Source organism: Borostomias antarcticus (assembly GCF_949987555.1).
Source record: "Borostomias antarcticus genome assembly, chromosome: 9".
In the NCBI taxonomy this organism is placed as follows: Eukaryota; Metazoa; Chordata; class Actinopteri; order Stomiiformes; family Stomiidae; genus Borostomias; species Borostomias antarcticus.
In genome coordinates this window covers 12,138,272-12,161,692 of record NC_140242.1, presented here as the reverse complement: position 1 = coordinate 12,161,692, position 23,421 = coordinate 12,138,272, and the positions used below count along the sequence as shown (strand labels likewise).

The 23,421-nt window shown below is 42.5% G+C and overlaps 1 protein-coding gene across 1 annotated transcript in view; it reads left to right on the top strand.

The window, feature by feature from the left end:
* Positions 1–17,043: 17,043 nt before the first annotated feature.
* col11a1a (collagen, type XI, alpha 1a) overlaps positions 17,044–23,421 on the top strand; it is a gene marked incomplete at both ends in the record, with an annotated part of 79,833 nt that continues 73,455 nt past the window's right edge. Inside the window, 2 exons of the mRNA XM_084443168.1 lie at positions 17,044–17,158; positions 22,654–22,818. Coding sequence (XP_084299294.1) covers positions 17,044–17,158; positions 22,654–22,818 — 280 coding nt within the window. The remainder of the gene's footprint in view (positions 17,159–22,653; positions 22,819–23,421) is intronic.

Here is a 23,421-nt window from a genome sequence, read left to right as displayed (position 1 = left end):
TCCATAATGGATTTTGTAATAGTTCTTTGTGGTACACTATAAAATACACCCCCTGGAATTCTCAAAGTCGTTGTAAATAATTAAGATGAATCATCGACCTTGGGAAGCTGTTTCCACACTGAAGAAGGGATTTGTTGTTTTGTGCACCTGCTGGATCCAGTCATGGATGGTATACAGTACTTTGATGTATATACTTAAGCTTCCTTTGAATGAAAACTCTAACTCAACACAACCATCTGTGTTACTGTAAGTGCTTTCAGTCTAGTCAGAACCTCACTTATAAAGTTAGCGGGTAAGCACTCTCTTTTCTTCAGAGAAACCACTATATATATATATATATATATATATATATATATATATATTTCACCCGCACAGCTTGTCTATTTCAGCATCCTTAATCACGTTTTGGCTGAGTTCTCCTGTGCCCTATATTCTGACTCCCTGCACCCGTTTGATGTTACGTTTCTCCACCTAGTCCAGTCCACTGGTTCAGTCATACTGCCCTCTCTCAACCACCAATTATCTCTCTCTCTAATGCCGGGCACCTCCCACACTGCCGAGCGGACCGCATGGTGGATGGAAGCGCGCGTCTGGACGACAGTTTGGGCCTCCTGCTGCTTCCCTTGGGAAAGGCCTAGGCGGCACACGTTTGCTACTTAGGATAAGTGACTTGACTCTTTCCAAACAGTGAAAATAATGTAACCAAACTGTACAACCAAACTGATTTCCTATTCCTGCCCCTCAAAGAACCCCCTCTGGACCCAGACATCTTGAAGGTAACCATGTTAGTCATGATGTTATACTTTCACCACCTAGAACCTTCTATCTAGTCACCTCAGCTGGACCATGGCTCAACAGCTGCATTGGTAAAGACCGCAATATGTACTGTTTTACCGTCAGTCTGTTTATTTTCTCAGAGTACAAATTCCTCTGATGTTTTATCAATACGCCAAACAATTCTCTCTCGCAGAGAATGTGATGGCATCTGAAACAAAGGACTCTATGTGAGACCATTGAACTATCTATCTTCTATAACTGATTCCAGACCAGTCTCTGGCGTGCAGGGCTACCCACAGCCCTGGGTAATGCAGAGCAGCATTAGATAAACATTTTATCAGTGTCTTACATTTGTCAAGCAATTCCACAAGCTGCATGCAATAGGTTTGTGGTAAGTCACTTAAATTTAATTGTCTCTTCAAGAAACAGTACAGTAGCAGATGCAACCATTCTGGCAGATGGGGTATTTTGAAATGATTTATTGCTCAGGTTTTTAAAAGAAGACAGTTAGAAAACTTGGTGATTGCTCCATCTTCCAGAGATAGTGTCTGGATAGTTTGTCACCCGCCACATGACAAGTTAAAAATGTAAAGAACTAGAACTATGGATAAAGTTTTATAATGTACTGTACCAATCCATTAGTATGATATGCTGGAGGCCTCAGTTCTAGACATGACAGCTCGGAGGTGTCCAAGGACTACTTTTGAATGATATCTAACTTGGACAGAAACAAGCACAGACTTGACTCTCACATATTTCATGAAATGCAAGACTGCTACCCATTACATTACAGTTCTGGTGTTGAAAATCTGATGGAAGCTATGTTTTGGGGAAGTTGTACATTAGAGGTGTTGACACATAATAATGTTTGGGAAAGGAAGGGGAGGGGAGGTTGTTTTTTTCTTAAATGTAGTCTTGTATTCACAAACCCCTCTGTAAATACCTTAGTTCTTAGAATATTGTCAAAACAAAACTAAAATGTTAAGCATGATTTTATCTATTGTTTAGATAGTATTGAAATATATTCAAATGTATGCATATTTAAAGCAATACATAGGTTTTCTCAGGTTTTCTCGGAACTGCGCCCCCACAGGCTTTGCGAGTAAGTGCACTGTCGTACTGTTATCAGATTGTCTTTTTCTTTTTCTGGCTTCCTCCGTGATGTTTTGCTTCAGGTTTCTCACCTCCACCATGATATCATAGAGCTAAAAAATGCATGATATCCATAGACGCCAGAATAGTTAGCTACTACTGTGTTGTTTAAAGTCGCACTGAAACGGACGTTTGAGATCATCTAACTTCCGTAATTTGAATTTCCGACGCAAACAAGCTATGAGGGTGGGACATATGTTTAGAGGAATTTGATTGGAACATTGACAAGTTGACGGGTTTTAAGAACTTTAGACAGATTCGATAGAAGGATAGCGTTGATTGACGGGTGGATGTCGTGAGATTATTGGCCTAAAATCTAAGGTACCTGTTGTCGTTATTGCACGTGACCTACCGTTTTCCAGGAAGTAAGAAATTATATACTTTGATATAAGATTACAACAAAAGTAGAATTTTGTAATTTTTTGGGCATACATCGTTGAATAGGTGAACACTATGACCAATTATGTGAACCAAAATGGGACAGAATGCTTTTTTCATTTCAGTGCGACTTTAAGCACAACGTTGCGCATGCCCACTTCGACTGAATGCTGTGTCCCGGGGGCGCGAGTTTTAAAAGGTAATAAATGTCAATGTATTATCTTTCTGAGTAGACTGTTTGGACGATTCAGCTTACTTTTAGTAAATCTAATTGGAGAATTAGCACCAGACATGTTTGTAAAGGTCCAAATATCACAATGTATTGCTTTAATGAGATATCACCTAATTTGCATACTTAAACTTTTTTTTTAAGAGAAAGTGTAACACAACAAAATATTTCTCTTGATGTGAAGATTAAACTGATAGAAATTCAAGAATAATATCTTTAAAGGGAAAAAAATCATATTCAACTGTAGTGTCTCCCATGAAATGTAGTCCATACAGTATATATCTTGTCACAATGGTCCATTCTTGTACATCTCTGTTTAGGTAGTGTAATGTATCTTGTCACAACGGTCCATTCTTGTACATCTCTGTTTAGGTAGTGTAATGTAGTGAATTATAGTAATGAAACAGTATTGATTTTTGAAAGCCTGTATACAGTACATGCTCAATCTGTGGTCTATAGCCTACTGCATGTGTTTGTCTTGGCGGTGAATAAAAATTGTCATGTTGAGAGCTGTCTTCACCTGGAATGTAAGCAGACAGGCCAAAATAAAATAGCTATCAGTCACTTGTTATTAGTGTTTAATGGATCACTTTCTGAAGTCAATGAGAGTTGACTCTACAGCTTGGCTGTTTGTTGGAAATGGACACAAGTTAACTTAATGTAAAGCTAAGCGAGACACTCTGAGCAATGAAAAACCAGTCATCAATGTCATCTGATGTCAAACACAGTTGTCACAGGTGGATAGGATTTCCACTCCATGTCCAGTAAAACCACAATAAGTTTACACTTCACCTACACTATATTCTTATTTTCTATCTTTAGTGTTCGACAACAACACTGATTTAACGTTTCTCTCCACCACTAATTGCCGACTACAAGTCCCATTGAAATTTGAGGCTTCTTAGAGAGCAACCAACTATTATCTGATTGGCACAAGGGGTGGCAGTGCCAGGCATGTGCCTCAGAAATGGGAGACAAGTACTACAGCCAAGTACAGTTAACCTGTACAGTATGACTCAGTAAATCTTACTCACTTACAGCATGTCAGGTTTAAAGCCACACTGTCATGGCCCAATTGTTCACTTCAGGATGAAGTAATTTGATGGTAATTAAAACAGGAAGACTGGGGCAGTTCTAGTCTCCAGGCAGTGGGCTAAACTAAATCTGACACGCAGAACAAGCCTCAGCTTGTGTTTTATCTAACCACCAATGCACCTCCGGGAGATAAGGTGCCTTTTTTTGTCTGGAGATAATCATTTTCCCTTCATACTTTTTCCCCATATGCTTTTTGGCAGCACACTCAATCACCCTGGGTCTGCAGTGGAAGTGAACGAGCCCGGGGCTTATATGTGATGCCATCAGCTCCAACATGGTGGAGCAGGTTGGGGCGAGTCAGAAACAGGCGGCCCAACGCTGGAGGTGAGTCGACACCCTGACCCCTGCGTGCCTCGTCCAAGCCCAGAGGTCAAAGGGCAAATAGGGCAGCTGCACACCAGCAGAGACACAGCTTGATATCCCATCGCTGTTTAAACTGTGCCCTGGCTGCACACTGAGCTTGCTAGCTCTCTAACCACCACCCCTCTAAAGGGATTTGTAATTAAAGCCCTGTGTGGCATGCAATTACTGGCCACAATGTAAAAGATGGTGTTTTATGAAACCATGATTGCAGCCAACATGTCAATGTGTGACATTTAGGTACATTTTGGTGGCATTAACTGATGAAAAGATGTCATTATACTACGCTGGGAGAGTCCCTCCCTTTTCCTGTACGGAAAGTTATGGGTCTTTCAGCGATCAGGCCAAAGAAACTACTAGATGAATGTTTGCTTAGGTTGGGTTGTATTTTTCGTAATTTTCATAATGGGGAGTGTTTAAATGCAGATTAATATCTTGTGTGAAAAGATTAAGGTGCAGACCATGCATTTGAAATAATTCTGCAAATAATTATATCAATACTTTGTTTGTTTCAATATAAAATACAATATAAAAAACAAAAGCTCATTGTAGAGAAAAAATGCTGTTATAATATTTAGTGAACAGTCATGAAGGTCAATGTACATTTACTACATTACCATAGTTATTGCCCCCCTCGTTTTTACATTGCTCCGTCAAACAGCGTGATCTACAGTCCAGTAATTTATATACATACTGTATCTTTTCCAGTCGTCTATTTTTTTCCCAGAGCTATGTCCAGAGGCTCTGTGGATGAACTGGAGGTCCTGTCAACATGTTGTGGTATGTGTTGTTAGCCTACTGTTTCAAGAGACCCAGCACCCACAGTGCACCTTTATGTGTACTATCAGGATCCTCCCTCTTAAGCAGTTATTGTATTTATATTTTGCTATTCTTGCACTTGCCTTCAGCACTAGATTATGCTCTTGGTCACTTGTTTAGAAAGGAGATGTACTTGTGAGTTCTGGCAAATAGTAGAACATTGGCTTTTCCTATGTTAAATGCAATTATTGTAAGTCGCTTTGGATAAAAGCGTCAGCTAAATGATTGTAATGTAATGTAATGTAACAGTGAGGATCATGCAGAAAATCTAAGAATTTAATTTTAATTCATTTTTTTAACCCATCAATACTCTGATGTTCATGTTTGCTCTCTTTTTAAAAGTCAAAAGGATAATGAATGGTTGTGTTTATGTGAGATTCTTGACTTATTGGCCTGGCTCGCTAATTGAGGAGGATACTCTACTGTTCAATCCCTGGTGAGGTAACATGTATGCACATCCATTCCTTTGTTGGTCTTGGCAGGCAAAACATTGCATTGCCTGACAGATTCTTGGACAGTTTGATGCACTCTCTGTAGTGTTTATCTCTCTGGCTGTGTGTTTAGATAGACGTATACCTGCAAACACAGAGACTAACGTGATCTAGAGTGAGACTGGGTGTGGTGGTCGTGGCGATCCGCCATGATGGAGTAGAACAGTAGGCCTACCCTGTTGATGCTTTTCTTTCTCAGGGAGTGAGACGCAAGAGTCTACGGCTGAGTGGATTACTTAAATAAACCCCACAGAGACTCCTGGGAAAGATCCAAATGTGTTAGAGATGAATCATTCCACTGACAAGGAAAGACAAACATTTCTCATGTTTTCAATAGTTTCAGATTATGTAAAGACAACTCCAGACTCCTCTAGTGGACATGTGTGGTAACCTACATGACCTTTGTAGAAAACCATCATGAAACCTGCAGTATACTGGTTGTAAGGATCACATCATACTATTTTTTAATCTATCCTGCTGCATATTGAATGGACCAACATTTTTCTTCAGTAGGTTTACCTTAAGTATGGAAACTTATTTTTGGGCATTATACACAGCAACCTGTTGGGAAATGTCACTCAGCGCGGTTCATCATGCATACAGTATGTGTCAGGTTGAGATGTGAGATGGGCAACACAAAATCCATTGTTGTTCTTTGTCAAGAGGCTGCATTCATGGCTGGGGCCTTGTTGGAAGAGAACATACTGATTTGGTGGCCAAGAAAGCACCTTCAATACAGAGGCCAGGGTAGAAGCCCCTCACCTTGTACCTCGTTTACCCTACATTACATTACTGCACATCTGCGTGCGTGTGTGTGTGTGTTAGTGCGAGTGTGTGTGTGTGTGTGTGTGTGTGTGTGTGTGTGTGTGTGTGTGTGTGTGTGTGTGTGTGTGTGTGTGTGTGGGTGCTACTATTATATCTGATATCACATATATATCACATCTGCATGTTCTTCACCTATTGTAAAGGTATTCTACTCAATCAGATTGGTAACATCTGCACAGACCCTGTTTTCCAGAGATGTGTCCTGTGGCCTAAAAATCAATGGGGCGTGATTAATACAAGGCTACAGTAAAACAGACAGCTGGCTGGCAGAAGCCACTGAACAAGATACAGGTATGGCTGAAAATCTGCCACAGCACTCCATATCACACTGTACCTTGGTGAGGTCATATCACTGAAAAACAAGCTGCAACACTACACCAATGATAGGCAATTGAAAGAATAAATAATTCTTTGTAAGCAGGTTATTATTATGTTTCCCACGACGGCAGGCTAACTGTGCATTTAGCTACCTCACTGTTACGTATTAACCAGAAGAAGACAAAACGACAACTTTAGCTTGGTACAAAACACTACGGGGGACTCCGTCGGCGTAGGCTACATAGTAGGGGCACAGTAAATGTTTGTTTATTTTGTGAACTCAGCTAGGTCCCTCATACTATGGTGGTGGAATTAAAAGTTTCCTCAGTGCCAACACTGAGCTGTTGAGGAGAGGAGAACGCCTCTCTCTGTATCTCCACCTCATCTGACTAGCTCTAAGAAGGGCTGTTTGCTGAATCAACATGTGAAGTTTGATTGAAAATCAGAGCAACTGGTTAGAAGTGGCTTTGGATGGATATTTGACTTGACATATGATATACCTTTCACTGTGACTTTACTATGTTGTACTTTGTGTCAATGTTCCCCATTCATAGATTATATAGAGTACCACCGAAATACTGCCCATTGGATGTTCACAGGACTGTAACATATGGTTATCATGGTTGCACCTCAATAAATATACAGTAGTCTGTTAACAAATGTGTCACACCCTATTATTTTAATTCACTCTACCTTCCAGCACATCACTCAGAACAGTTCATAAAACAGCATTGTAGGTCCATACACTGTAGATGTTGGTATTTGAGTGCCGCCCCATAGGCACATTGCATGCTGGTACAGGAAAGTATATGGCGAGAGAGAGAGAGAGAGAGAGAGAGAGAGAGAGAGAGAGAGAGAGAGAGAAAGGGAGAGAGAGAGTGAAAGAGAGAGGGAGAGAGAGAGGAGAGAGAGAGAGAGGGAGAGAGAGAGAGTGAAAGAGAGAGGGAGAGAGGAGAGAGAGAGAGAGAGAGAGGGAGGGAGAGACAGAGAGAGAGAGGGAGAGAGAGAGAAGGAGAGAGAAAGAGAGAGAGAGAGAGGGAGAGAGAGAGGAATGAAAGAGTTCTGTTGGGAGATGGGTGATTCCCAGTGCCTTCACAGCGAACCAGGAAATGTGATCTGCAAAGCTTGGAGTGAGGTGGAAGATCTTGGTCTGGGCCAGAGTACAATGTGTGGTGTAACATCGACAAGTCTCAGATGCACAGGTATCATCTGAGACATGTAATACTTGTAGTCATACAGTATGTGCCAAACAATGAATTGGACTGTAACCATATGGTGGTTATGTTTAACATTGTCTACAAATTGCAATGTGTGATTTTGTGTCATTATTAGCTCTAAGCTCAGTCAAGAACTGTTGTTTAAAGCTGCATGAGATAACTCTGCACTTTGGCGGCCCCTCTGTTCATGATGAAAACTGCAGTGTGCTAGCAGTACACTAGCAGTATACTAGCAGTACTCTAGCAGTATACTAGCAGTACAGTGTGATTTTTTTGTGTCTTGCTAAGGCCAATTCATAAACTATTAGCAGAAAACCCTGAATATTTCACTATAAAAAGTTATCTCATGCAGCTTTAAATATCTCCAATTATTTTGAAATACGTAACTGTCAGACCATAATCATTAAAACGGCTTCTCATCAGTTAAAGGCCACACAGATAGGTGTTTTGAGTTTGTATATGGGTCGGAACAAACAAACAAACAAACAAACAAACGCTCACACCGCTCTGTTTTAGAAAGAGTTATCGCCAGCCCACATGAATCATCTCGATCGGAGCAGCACTGTTTGTTTGTTTTTCTTACGAAAAGCCATTGTTGATCTTGTGTTAGTATAAATCTGTAAAGCATCCAGTGTGCTCCAGATGGTGGAACAATGAGGTGGTCCTTGTGTGTGTTTACTGAGGAAGTTGTTCAAATAAACCCTCTGGGACACGCAGGCCTTCAGCTGGGATGTGTAGAAATGCTACACGAAGCTGTGTGAAGTATTTCTTATTTACATTTATTGACTTAGCTACACACCTAGACATTACACCCATTACACCCAATATTTATGACAAGCCAAGATGTTTGTGTGTATGTGTTTGTGTGTGTATCCTGGAAACACCGATGGATATTACATCTTCTTCAATTCCAATCTACATTTTTTCCAAGATAAGATGAATAAAAGGCCAATAATAGTCCAATCTTGTGGGTATTTCCATGCTGCTGTGAAGGGCCGACGCCAGGGTGTAATGAAGGTCACACCCTCAGCCGTGGTTGTGAAACCCCGGTGGCTGTCCTGGCCAGCTCATCTATCAGCCCTCACTTTCCTGTCAGGAGCTCTGATACTTTGGGTGTGTCTCAGTGCACCAACCATCCCCACCCCACCAGCTCCCTCCCTCCACACCTCCAGACCAGGCCACCCACCTTCCCTTCACAGAGGACCTTTCTACCCTGCTGTCCGTGCACCCGGGGTGCTCCCCTGCCTCTCCCCCTCATGTGGTCAGCAGCCCAGCCGTCCGGCCATCTGGGATCATTTTGCGACGACCTCTCCCTCCCCCGTGTCCCTGTTAGCCCCCTTTGACGGCAACTGGGAAGAACTCACACCCAAATCTGGCCTGAAGACGCACACAACACATACACACAACACACACACACACACACAACACACCACACACACCACACACCCCACACACAACACACAGCACACACTCACGCACCACACACAACACACACAACACACACACCACACACACACACCCACACACACACACACAACACACACACACAACACACACAACACATTCACACACACACACACACAACACATATACACACACACACACACACACACACACACACATACACACTCACACACAACACACCATCCTGACGACTAACTTTCACCACAGCAGCTGAACTAAAGCAGCTTGAGCGTAAATCTTGCACATTTGACGTGTGTGTGTGTGTCTCGTCAGGTTTTTAGGAGGTAACGTTTTAGCTGCATGCCGGTGTTCTTTGACTCCCCTGCTCAATGTTTTTCCCCTGAGGGTTATTGCAGTAATCCGCTCCATCCAGGTGGTGTGACCTGATTGCTCCACCTTAAACTCGGCTCCCGTTATCTGAAGAGTGGATGAACCCTGCGTGTGCCGTACCAGGGGTTGAGTGGTCCCATTGGAGAAAGGGAAATTGGACAGGCACTCCAGCTGTCTCCATAGTTATTGCCCCCCTCGTTTTTACATTGTCCCATCAACTTCGCATGAACCCTTCTTTTATGTCATGTGATTGGGCAAAATTGCTCTGTTAGGAATCTTCCTGTTTTGCCCTCTGAAGTTTTTTATGTACCTTTTAAAAGGGGAGGGCTCCTCTTTTACACAAGGGTGAAGGATCAACTGAGAATAAAACCAAAAGCAGCCTCTGAAGATGCAACTGTACCTAATATGGGCTGACTCGTCAAACACCTTGAGACCCTTGTGGTACTTGTATGTTTTTTGAACCAGGACGCAATGCCTTTTATTTATTATATTTACATGCTGGAATTGTGTCTGCCGAATGTTCGACTCCCAAGACATCTACAGGAAAAAGCCACCACCTACAGTAGAGAAGGAGCTTATCTGCTCCATGTCAACCATTTCGTCAAACAAAGGTTCTAATGCCATCCTTTGGAACCTTGTCTTTCGAACTAAGGTAATTACAAATAAGGGAGTATGCCTTTTCAGAGACTTACCAGTTCATTAGATAACACATCTTGGTGCAGAACAGTACTTTTTTTGGTTTAGTTATAGCCAGATTCACAATTTTGACTCCAGTATATGATTTCTTGGAGGAGAACGTGATTGGCATATTTGATCTAGTGAAGCCATGGCAGCAGATGGCTCTCGGCTATGAGGCTCAGACAGACAGAGTGACATTCCTGTCTCAGGCATGAGCGTGTCAGCGTTTCTGGCGCTAGTAGGCCAGGCCGGACGCTCTCTCATCTCTCGGCTTCTCATCTCCTCTGCTGTCGCTAGCTGTCTACATCAGAGTAGGAGAACATCTGCAGTCCAGTCCGATCCGGTCCAGATGCAGTACCTCTGGACTTCAGAGAAGATCTCAATCCATCAAGCTGGCACCTCATTATGGACAGGTTGATGAGCTGTGGTCACCATACAGTACAGTAGCTAATGAGCACACTGTTGTGTCCATTGTAAAGAAGATAAAGAGATACAGTACATATCTATGAAAAATAAAACTTTGGTCAAACCAAATCAGAATCAGAATACAATTATTGCCATGCAGTTTTTCAACGTACTATGAATTTGCTGTCGGGCAAGGTGCATAACATTTAGACAGCATTGGACAGGGTGTAGGGACAAGACAGGAGAGTGCAAAGGGCAAATACAAAAAGCTAGTGCAAAATTGGATAAGCTAAAGAAAATAACAATGTACAAAAAGTAGTGCAGTCAGTTAATATACAGTGAGTATGCAGAGTGTAATGTGTAGGTGAGTGTGTGTGAGTCTGTGTGTGTGTGTGTGTGTGTGTGTGAGTGTGTGTGTGTGTGTGTGTGTGTGTGTGTGTGTGTGTGTGTGTGTGTGTGAGTGCGGTGCATCCATACATACACTGTACATTCAAAAATCCATGGTTAGGCAGGTCATGTCATTCTCTTTCTTCTAGCTTCTACTGTAGTTCACAGTGGCTGAATCTGCATGACAACATTCACACAAATGAAGTTAACAGCGAGGCCTCCCCTTTGACCTCAGCTCTACGCAATTACATATCATAATGCTTGTATTGTACATGCTCTCTCAAAATGGATCTAGCCTTTGACCAAATGTTAATTCTCGTTTGCAGCAGGGTGAACCACACTGAAAATACATGGCTGTCAGTCACAGAATTCCCTCTCTGACTTGTATCATTTGACTGACTATGGAGTTGTTTTTGGTGAGAGTCACGCAAAGTTCTGGAAACATTAATCCTGACACTGACAAAACCAGAGCATTCATAAAGCAGAGACATTTTCTATTCTGCCTTGTATGTATAAGGCCTTCATGAGATATGATTTTACGCATGACACCATTTTCATTCAAAGTGTATTTGTACAGCAAAATGATATAGTGCAGTGTGGAATATGAGAGCCAGGCGGTGTAGCTGAAGTGAACCGAGTCCCCCTGCCTGCCGTGTGTTCAGACCCGGAGTACGGATGGAGAAAGAGCTCTTTATGCTCCAGTACACTGTGTGTGTCTAGCCCCCGACGGACACTGGCTGCTGGCTAGCTCGAGTGTGCCTGTGAAAAGTGCTTCTCTTCCGATACCACATGAGGTCAAAATCACACGCTTTTGAATAAAAGAGCTTTTCTCAACCTAATGAGCTTGTGCAACCAACATGGATATTGAGTGAGCAAAAAAAACACATCACAGATTGTAATGAATCAGTCATCATTGTTATTGAGCTAGCTAGCTAGCTGTGGAAGTGTTCAAAGTTAGATGATACAGTATGCCAACAGTAGCATGTGGTGTGTGTGTGTGTGTGTGTGTGTGTGTGTGCGTGTGTGTGTGTGTGTTCTGGCTATAAAAGGTTTACAGTCATGATTTTAGAAATATTACGTAAATAAAAAGAGGGGTCTTGCGTGGCATGAACCTATCAACAGGCTGAACCATTAGTGGTTCATCAAAATCTCCTCTCAGCCTCTTAAATCCATATTAATGTGAGTAATAAACTCACGTCTGGTCCGTGCTGGTCTTCAGTCTGCAGTAGTGACATGACTCTGCTTTAGGGTCATAAAAAATAAGATTTAGCCCCGTGGGTTCAGAGGTGAATCGGCTAATGGCCCTGAAAGAAGGCTGGCTCTGTCTTGTAGCGTGTCTCTCCCGTTTGCTTGCCACGGTAATATCCACTGGGGACATCCACATCTAAAGGAGATCAGTACCTATTTAAGTAAAAGGTAACATTCTGAAACATCATTTTTCATTAGAGTACAACGTGTACATTACATTACAATACATTACATTAGATTACAATCCTTTAGCAGACGCTTTCATCCAAAGGGACTTCCTACAGTATAATTGCATTTGTGGTCAGTGTGCTACTACTCACCAGAACTCACAAGCGCATCTCCTTTCTAAGCAAGTGACTAGGAGCATAATCGAGTGCTTACGTAAGCCAAAGTTCAAGAGCAGCCAAATAATTGAAAATTCAGTTTCAAACCCAAACTCCAACTATTAATCTAATACAATGCATATTCAAATGTACAGTATGCAGGAGAGGGACCACCAAAATTGAACAGTGGAACCAAACCAGTCTCCTCAGGTGTGACAAGAACTATAAAGTATATTAAGATGCATGACTCTTTATTTGAACTGTGGCCATTATTTTCCTCCATCTCAGTCTTCTGTGTACTGTACTGTATACTGTATGTTGAAGAGCATTTATACAAACATACTTCAGAATGAAGACGTGAAGTATTGCTCTCTACGGTAAGTTTGGTCTAAAACTTGAAAACAAGAGGCCTTTGAATTATTTGAAAATAATATAATTCAATAAAATATATACTATTCTACCTATTCAGTATTCACTTCAAAATCATAGACTAGTAAAATGGATAGACGTGACAGTTGTCATACAAATGCTGTATTTCATCTCATCATCTATCAATCATTAGAGGACAGTTAAGTTTTCTTAGAATACATTATGAAGAGTGCATTTTGAAAATATATCCAGTCATAACAGAAACAGTACTGTTTATCACTTACAGTATGATCACAAAGAGAACTGAACCACTTGAAAGCATACAGTGCCAATGAGATGGGTTTTTGTCTGATTTCAGACATACAGGAAAGTATGGTTTATCTTTCCTTAGACACTAATCATAGTATAATTACTATGCAGTTGTTTTAAGCATTGGCAGGCAATATGAAATATGAATACAATGATATGGTAGAAATTATACAACATGATTGTGTGTTCTTCTAAATTAGAGACACAATATTGTTAATAGTATTTGCCCCAAAATAAAACCAACTTAAAATATTGTACAAAATTGTAGGGATCATTTCTTTGAAACTAAACAGATTGTGAATGAACTATCTATAACCCAACTATAAGCTAATCATTTGCTCGTTTAAAAAGGCAAACTGTATGAAGTTGACATTCGGCAGATGGATTCCTCGTCAACCCCGAGCATGCAGTGTCACCTGAGAAATAGTTTGAATCGGCGGTTCTCGACGGCCGTTGTCTGGTAAAAAGTAGTTCCGTGCGTTCGGCAGTATACACTCCTGTGTAGTGCTACGGTCAACCCAAGGGGTTGCAGAGAGAATAACCATAGACCACCATTCAGTTGATACAATATACATTTCCTCATTCATTGGTGGCCGTTTAGACCATATCTGGGCTTCTGTGCAGCCCCACAGAGTTTGCTGTATGGGTCATAGATCTAATCACTGATATTTAATAGATAGATAGATAGATAGATAGATATATAGATAGATAGATAGAGAGAGAGAGAGAGAGAGAGAGAGATAGCTAGATAGATAGCTAGATAGATAGCTAGATAGATAGCTAGATAGCTAGATAGATAGATAGATAGATAGATAGATAGATAGATAGATAGATAGATAGATAGATAGATAGATAGATAGAGCAAGCCACAACAGGCACTGTGCACTAGTACAAGTTACACAAAGACCACTACTTGTTGGCTGACAGGGAACAGGGAAAGCTGTCAAAACATCCACAGCTTAAAGCCAACTCTGTCTGTTTGAGCCCAGCACCTTTCACATTCCTCTGAGAAAAAAAGCTGCTTTCTCTCCCTTCTCATTCATTAGGGGAGCCCCACACAGCCTAACAGATCGATGCAACACATGATATTTGTAATAAATATATGCTGTACAATCCTACAACGGAATATACCCTTGTAGCTGATGCTCTGATGTCATGTTTCTCAGAATTGTGAGTGCTACAACGACCCAGCCTCTCATGTCAAAATGCTCATTACAATGGCATCTTCTATTGTCCGCCCTCTGGTTTGATTACTTTACATGTGCATGTTTGTTTGATATTATTTCCTTAGAGGCGTTAAAGATTCCTGATGTCTGATCAAAGGCTGTGGGTCTTGTTCTGTGACTGGTTGTGGAGATTTCAGCCTTGGGTACTGTACTGCTAGTGGGTTGAATCAGAATGTCCGCGTTCATGTTTATTGATGTTGTTGTGTACCATATGTGTCTGACATGTTTATAAATATGCCTAGTGACATATCCATCCTTTATTATTTAATCTTACACACTCTTAGATATAGTTGTTCTATGGTTTGACAAAATAAATGTTCTAGATGTGTCTCACATTTACAGATGGATGATTTGGTCTTTTACACAAACCAACTGTAATACAATTGTCTTGCATTAGCCATTGAGAATAGTCACAAGCATGCTTTCCGAGGGTCAACTTTGAGTTTGATGCCCAGTCCTTTTGTCTTTTTGGGTCCTCTGAGCTGTGAAGAAGCACCATGTAAAGTAACCTGCAGTGAGTCACCAGCTGTGCAACAAAAACAAGAATCCAAAGATATCATTACCCTAATATTCCAAGAGATGATCCAAATATAATGATATACATAGTGGAAACTCTCCGATCATGAGAGTCACAGATTTTATATTCAGAGCATGTCCAACTCCAGAATGGGACCCCTTTAAACTGGTATAATCCAGAGTTTTGGATATTGTACATGATCATTGAGGTCCAAACACAAGTGATTTCTGCTGTCTAGATATTTCAAAACATTACTAAAGTGACCATTACCCTATTATGTGATGCTGAGTGATTGGAAGATGCATCGGGGTAAAGATGACTCCAGTGTGGTCCTAGAGCATCTATCCTGCTGGGCTGAAGTGTGAACCTGTGGTTAAGAAGCAAACACTTCTCAGGACGTTAGTGAGGTTTTTGCATCATCTGTATTTCAGCTCTCATCTACGCCCTGTCAGAGAGGAAGAAGACAGTGGGCGGAGCTGGACGGCCATTCGATGCTGTGGATTGAAGTGCAAAAAAGTGCTTTGGAGAAAAGGATTTCATTGATCGAAAATCATCTTCACTTATATTATTTTAAAGACTGATAGAGTGAAAAGCGGTAATGAAGCTGAAATAGAGAGAGCTGAAATACATATTCCGCAAAAACCTCACTATATTCATGGACCAGACACTTCCTCAATTGCCTGTGATGCTACATTTTCCAAGAGTTCATATCAGACAAGACACTCAAATCAAAACCCATGGGAAAGACAGTATCTTACACAGACATTGTTTGACTTGCTCCACCAAGGAGTGACTCTGCATCTGGAATCAGCTGAAACAGGACAACTCACAGATGGACAAGGGCTTTGGGCTTGGGTGGAGTGGAGGTGGGGTCTATCTGTGGGGGTCTGGGATAGGGGGGAGGAGGGGGGAGCGTAACCTGTGAGTGCCCTTCCAGGATTGACGTCATGCCAACGCCAAGCCCACTCCACTCCAGATGTGAGGTCTCGTGGTTCGTTGGTTAGTACTATATTTATGTCAGGTGAACCCCAGATAGCAAGCGGATGTGTAATGATTCTGGGCCATATATGGGCCGGAACTAAGCCACAAGGGCCAGATCTGGCCTGTATATGGCCCAGATCCGCTTGCTATCTGGGACAGTATAGCTCTCTGTGAATGTTCATTTTCTCGGTTCATTTCTAGAACTTCCCTGTCACTCAAAAGGGTGAAACAAGTGCAACCGAGGAGGTGTGCAACTGAGAAGCATGAGTGTCATGTTTCAGAGAGAGGTTGCAAGGCCAGATCCTTTTGCATTAGGCAGCAGTGACAGCTCTTGCCAATAATGCATAAGGCTACTACTCTAATTATAAGGCTACTACTTATCTTATAATAATGCATTGTACATAACCATGCAATACTGACACATTACAATAAATAATAGCCTACTTTTAGACAAGTTAACTTTAGGTAGGCCTACCATCATATGAAATTCAAGTTTATAAGAGCGTGTAAGAGTGCCATTCAGGACTGCATAAAGTCCAGCACTGCGTTAGTTGACTCTATACAGTACAGTTACAAATTAATTTATTATGGCTCATTTTGACCCAAGGTTGAACTACGTATGAAAGGCATAGTAAAATAGTAGGAATAGCCTACATGCCTACTTCTGTCATTCCGTTCATTCCCAGAACATTTCTCGAAAAGAGCGGTGTGTTTTTTTCCCCCTCTCCTCCTTTTTACGTGGACGCGCTCAGAGGACACTTGGATGAGCTTTGTAAACTGATGGGTGGATCCTAAGGAGAATTTCTAGCCCCGTGATTTGCTAATCGGGGAGCTCTTTGCCTTGTCATTTTCCTGTAATCGTGGGTCTGGCTTCTGCGGAGCTTGCCCAGCCCTCCTTGCCGGTGTCGCTCCTAGGGTATCGACTGCTCTCTGCGCGTTTTGATTAAAGCCCAAGTACCTTCAGTCAGAAGGCTGGGCACTGGAAAGGAAGATCGTAGGGGCCTGGAGTGGCTGTGTGAAGAGGCAAAATCTCCTCACTTATGGCTTTGTAGCGCAGTATCCATCACATTTGGGATTGTGGAAGGGACATCATTTAAAATCACTTGAAGTCGCCCAAGTTTTGTTCACTTTTGTGGGCGCCGACCATGGAGATGCAAAGGTGGTCCACAAGGTGGAAAACGAAAAGGTGGCTTATGGATTCCACTGTAACCGCATTCATCACTTTAACCCTGGTTCTGCAGGCTACACATGTCAGAGCAGGTAAGAATGGTTAGGGATCCAACGTTTGTGTAAAGTTGTAGGGGACGGACTGTCCGCTGGCCGTGGGCGCTGGCCGTTGCTCGCATGATGGAGATATTGGGAGTGATAGGCATCTAAGGACACAACGGATTATTAGCAACTCGGTACAATGTGTTTTCAATAGTCTGACGGCGCAATTAGGTGAGATATAGGAAGAGACTGCCCCACAGTTTCAGTCAAGCGGTCTGTGGATCTTAAGCCACCGAGAAAGGTGAGGTACAGTTGTACCCAAATGCCCCTCATCAAAGTGCAGTGAACCACATAGTCTAATTAATGAAGACGCGACGTCCAAAGAAGGACCCCAAACTATTTAGCACAGTATGCTAACGTGTATACACGTTCAGTGCAGTATGCACACGTTCAGGGAGTTTCAAAGACTTACAAATATGCTGGTTTCTTCAAAGCACCGCAGTTAATATATCAAATGTGTTCAGTGTTACGCATGACTGGAGGGGAATGGCCTCCAAGAGGCTGAAATACTTATTTCAATTAATCACAATTTGCTGGTGTCTTTGGTGTGCCAATATAGCCACATCTTTCCCTCTTACAGGGTTTGTGTGCCGTTGTGAAGGAACCGTAAAATAATTCGTCTAGGACTCCATTTAGAGACAGCTTTAAAGATGTATGCATAAAAAAGCTCATTGTTTGAACTATGGTCCGTTAGGTGTATGTGGCCACGGTTAGCAGGGTGGAATTCCGCACGGTTTGAGAGCCTCACAGTTTGCTAAAGAATTCTGCAGCCGAAAGAGAGGTGCCTGACAATTAAAGCTATTCATTACTTTGCGGGCAAAGTTCATTTCTATTTTCACTATAAACGAATAGCCTAACAGTGAATTGTCTTCATGTTTCATTGTAAAGTTGTCACTTTTGTAATTTTTTGATAAGACAAGTGCTTTTTTACTGTGCATGCTCATGGGGTTTTAAGTTTGAGATGTAAGGCGCTGTCTAGTTATAACAGCCACATTTTGAGTGCATGAAATACGAATGAACAATCATTATCATGGTACACGGACTTTTAGGAGTTAAGGAGGTGGCGTAACCTGTTAAGATACAGTAGCCTACAGGCTACCTTCAATTAAGCCTTAAGGGCCTGCTTGGGAGATGCATTTTAGTAGGCTAAGCGTATTTACAATCTACCCAGAGTTGAACAATTCAGTATAATTTCACATTATTCCGAGTATAGGCACCTTTTACTGCAAACCTTCTCGAAGCATTCCGAGCGGTCTAGTCGTGACAGGCGTGCGGGCAGCACCCTCTGGGTCCGTGGTCACTGTGGGATTTGAGCGGTCGAGCTCATCACTTGCCAAAAAGGAGCACCCTTTCTCCACACTGGCCTAGCCCGCACCGAAGCCCCAATGGAAGACTTGTGCAACACACCGTGTGCTCAATTTTTTCCTGGATTTTGCACATAGCCATCATGTTTGGTGGACACAAGGCCGCGTTGTCTCAGAGCGAACTCCGCGGTGGGAATGTTCCCACTCTTAAGTACGGTGCAGTTATTTGATGATGGTCCTCTTTGCACGTCCCTATTATTTCTGTCTCTTCAAAGAGTAGGCCTAGTCCAGCATACGGGCCGAGACTGCTCCCATTATGGGGTGAGTCACTAAGTTCAGGATCACACCGAAGAACTGTATTAAGCCTTTAAAGTTATAGTATATTCAATTATTATCTGACTCGGTATAATGGCTTCATTTGAAATTTTTCTTTTATTTTTTGTCTCTTTTTGATTACTGCAAATACTAATTCACTTTTCTTATCCAGCTACAGGGGACCTATCCAATTTCAGCCATTTTGGTAATGATTAATGTCTTGTATGACGTTCTCCCACAGAACAAGGCCTTCAGAACTGCTGGTGTTAAAGAACACACCGCCCCCACTATTGAGCAATGTCACTTAAACGTGCATCTCCAGTATCCTACAGGCCATGTATATGCTACTCTCTGTCAGTTTCTCCGCTGGTGTTTATGGAACATAAAGCTGTTTCTGCAGGGTGCCCTCTTCAGCTAACAGTGTACAGACACGTTTTCCCAACCCCTGGGGCACAAACTGCTCAGTTGTGCATTCCTTCAGACAAAGCTAGCATTTCAGAACCCTCTCCCAGTCCCTGTACTCGGGGCACATATACACCACTTTAACCAGGTCTATAATGGACTTTTGTCCCATAGACTCTTTTGAGTGATTTGATTATTTTTGGAGATCACTAGAGTATTTTCAAATGTAGCTCTTTTGAGGGGGGCTGATTACAATGATTGTAATTATACAATGCTCATTTTTATAGGCTACTTTTGAAAGTACAAAGCTTCAGTTTGATGTTGTACATTGATGTGTTCCCCCCTTTCAGCGTAAACTAAAATAACCAACAACTAGGAGTGCCAAGAGAAATAAGCTTCTTTTTTTTTTTATCCATGGGTCGTTCAGAGTGAAGTTTCCTTGGTATGACACTAGCATAAAGCAGGCTTGTTCCAGCCAGGAGAGAGGTATTGTCAAAGAGGGGAGAGAGGGAGAGAGAGAGAGAGAGAGAGTAGGGGCAGAGTGAGAGGGTGAGAGAGACATTCTGGCTGAATACATGATTAGAGTCTCAGGGAGCAGCAGGTGAAAGGGTCTTCTCTCTCTCTCTCTCTCTCTCTCTCTCTCTCTCTCTCTCTCTCTCTCTCTCTCTCTCTCTCTCTTTTGTACCAGCCAGTTTCACCTCACTGTAAAGATTTAAGGGCTGAGAATGACAAAGTAGGAGTAGTATTCATGCTTCTTCTAATAGTAGCTTTTTTTCTCTGGTCCAGTGTGGGTTTGTGATGGCGCATAAAGATCACTTTTCTTGGTCTCCATTCCCAGTATTTGTGTAGAACCTCCAAGGACAAGTTGTCCTTACATTTGCATTAATAACCACCTGTTTAAAAGGACAGGTATTCCATCAAATCAAATCAGCCCATCTGTAATGAAGCTGCTCTCTCTGCCTTCCACCAACAGGTCCACGTTCATGTTGTTTGGTGTAACCTATAATTTAGCATGGGATGAGGCCTCTCTGTGCTCTTCTGGCCTTCGCTACCTCAGACTAGTGCCCCCCCCCCCCAACCCCCCTCCCACTCTCCCGTACCGGTCTGTGGAGATATGTGGGGCCTTGTTTGTGCAGTAGCCAGGGCAAACTCACACCACCTCATCAGATGCACCCGTTTTAAAGGCTGCGCACACTCATTGAGGGTGCTGAAATGGATCGGGCGGTATTGACGTTTTCTCAGCACCTCGGTGTGAGGGCTGACCCCCCCCCACACCCCCCCTCTCCGCCGGCCAAATCGCCAACATCTGGAATATATGAGGCCTGGAGTTCAACCTGAGAGAGGTGCTCTGGAGAAGCTCACAAAGACGTCCTCAGTTCAGTGGCTGGGTGCTTCTCACAATATACAAAAGAGCAAGTGCTGGGAGACGATGTCCACTTTCACTGGCCATCGGTATAACCGACTTCTTTTTAAACGTCTTTGTTTTCGTTCTGTATTTACCCATTTCTGAGTAGCTGAGTCTGTTTTTACTCTTGAGGAGTGAGGGACTCAGCTATAGCTAGGTTTGATAGAGAAGGCCGGGGGTGGGGAGGGGGGGGGGGGTCATTTAATGAGGGAGAGGGATCGGTCAACACAAAGAGGATTCCTTTGGGGGACTCAGAATAATAGATGTGACTGACCTCTTCTTTTGAGGGATCTAAAGGGGTCGTGATGTGTTCTCAACTTTGGGGATGTTCTACTGGTGGAGTGTACGGCAGACTGCGGGCCAGTTCTTTACCCCAGGCGTGAGGTCTAGATTAAAGAGGTGGTGTGTTTACAACACTCTTTGAGACCTTTTTTGGGGGGGGTCCAGTTCTTTTGGGATGATGTAAGTTGAAGACTTACAGATCCTTTGCGGTTCTCTGCTGGGACACCTGTCTGCCATCCTATTTGGCTGACTGTGAGAGATGAGAGGGCCAGATGTAGACCCCCCCTGTATACTAATGTCTTCATGATGGGCTGATAAAGAGTCTAATGAACACCGGAAAAAAGACCAGCCACTCAGCAGTAGGATACAAACCGCCTCAGTGGAATGTTATGCTTTTTTTGAGTGCAGTGAAATGAAATACCACATTCTAAAAAAAAAAATGAAATGCCTATATGCTTGGTGAAACCAGTTATAGTAACATCATCTTGTGCTGGTACTCCTGGCAAAGCGGTATTGTACTCTGTGTGCACAGCTCTGAAGACATCCTTTTATAAACGTGATGGAAATAGATGGCTGTTGAAACAGGGCAGACCTCTCCCGCCCGGTGAGCAGAATGAAACAGTTCAGTTATAGTTTGCTTCTCCCAACCGTGGTTGGAATGTCCGCCAGAGTGTGTTTAGAGGGAAATCAGGCATTTTTATAAGATCTCCCCTTGTATAATGTAATAAAGAAAGTTCTGAATGATTGAACCCGCCCGTGCCAAACCAAATAGTGTAGTGATTTTAGACCAGTCAGAAGAGGCAGGCTGATGATGTTAGTCATCTTGGCACCATACAAAAACAGATTAGAGTTACTGCCCTTAACAATCTGGTATTATATAAAGTTGCTTGTTTTAAGGAGGTATATAACCGTATAGCCAGACTGAAGCAATACATTTTTCTGTATATTTTTTGAGTCTGCAGTGACTTCTATAGCCCCTTTAAGAGGACTATTCCATGCTGCAACTGCAATCCAGTATTGCCCTACAGTACAACTGTCACATTTCTTTAACATTGAGAAGGTGTTTTGATAAAATTGTATGATCTTCTTGCTTTCCCATGCATCTGAAGGCAACACAGGCTCTGTGTAAAGATCATCAGATTTGAGAGAATAGGAAACCCAAAGTAAACCTATCCAATCAGAGTTATAAGATTGTCCGGATGTCAGCACGTTGTTTATTCTGCTGTTCTCTGTGCTTTTATAGGGATATTTCTTGTGTACATGTGCCTATAGACATGCAGTGTTCACTCGCTCGGTCTGTGTCTCAGACAGATGCTTCTCAACGTGCATCTGGGTGTCAGAAAGAGGCTCTGTGTAAACACATACATACACAGCAGAGGTGGAAGCTCAATATCTCTTGGGTGTGTGACCATGAATTGTGTCCAGTCCGTACAATGCAGTAAATGTTAAATTACATTTTTGTTGGAGTTAAAGTTTTTCAAATGGGTTCCCTGCATGTGTGTGTCTGTGTCTGTGTGTATGTGTGTGTGTGGTTTGTTTCTGCTTTCACATGATCATGTTTCACCTGCATTTTGAACATGGTACACGTATGATACTGTCTACACTGTGCTGCTATCGCTTCTCATTCTGCCCAATGTTGACCCCAAGAAGATGGCTGACCAGTGATCTGATAATGTTGCCAATGAAGTTGGACGGTCAACACTGCACCTGCGAGACTCACTCACCTTTTTGTCACTATAAGATGTTAAAACATTTCTCTCTGCTTCCCTCCACAACAGCGGAACCAGTGGACGTGCTAAAAGTATTAGAATTTCACAATTCCCCCGAAGGAGTTAGGACAACATCAGGATTTTGCGCAAACAGGAGAGCATCCAAGCCGGACACAGCCTTCCGAGTTGGGAAGCAGGCCCAGATCAGTGCCCCTACCAAGCAACTATTCCCAGGTAAGACTTTCCCCCTGTCCTCTCCGCTGTCCCCCTCTCTCTCACTGTTCCACGCACTGCTTGGTCTGGTGTTTAAATGGGCCCATTGTTACTGATTCCAAGGCTTTTGACAGGAGATACCATCCCTGATACTGTCTGACTCCTGTGTTTCCCCTGAGAACCAGAGAGAGAGAGAGAGAGAGAGAGAGAGAATGAACTAACGAAGGTGTACTATGTAGATCGTTGGACGGTGGAGTCTGACACTGATGTAGCTGCTTCAGCTACTGATTTACTTTGGCTACAGATGATCTTGTTGCTAGTGAGATATCTGGAGTTCAGTCTGCGTTTTAGGGTTTGACTGGACTGAAAAGATCTGTACTGACAAGTCAAAGGTGTTTGTTATACCCATTATAAATGCACAGACACGCTACTGAAAATTTGAAAAAACAAGCAAGCAAGCAAACAAACAAACAAACATTGAACCTTGTACTAATTGCTGTGCCTGGTGGTGTTGGAGTGTTTTGATGAACTGGTATGATGCTGTTTTATATGAGTTGGGTGAAAGGTACTTTTGTATGTATGCCTCATTCATAGATCTGTTTAGCTGGAGGAACTTTATGCCCT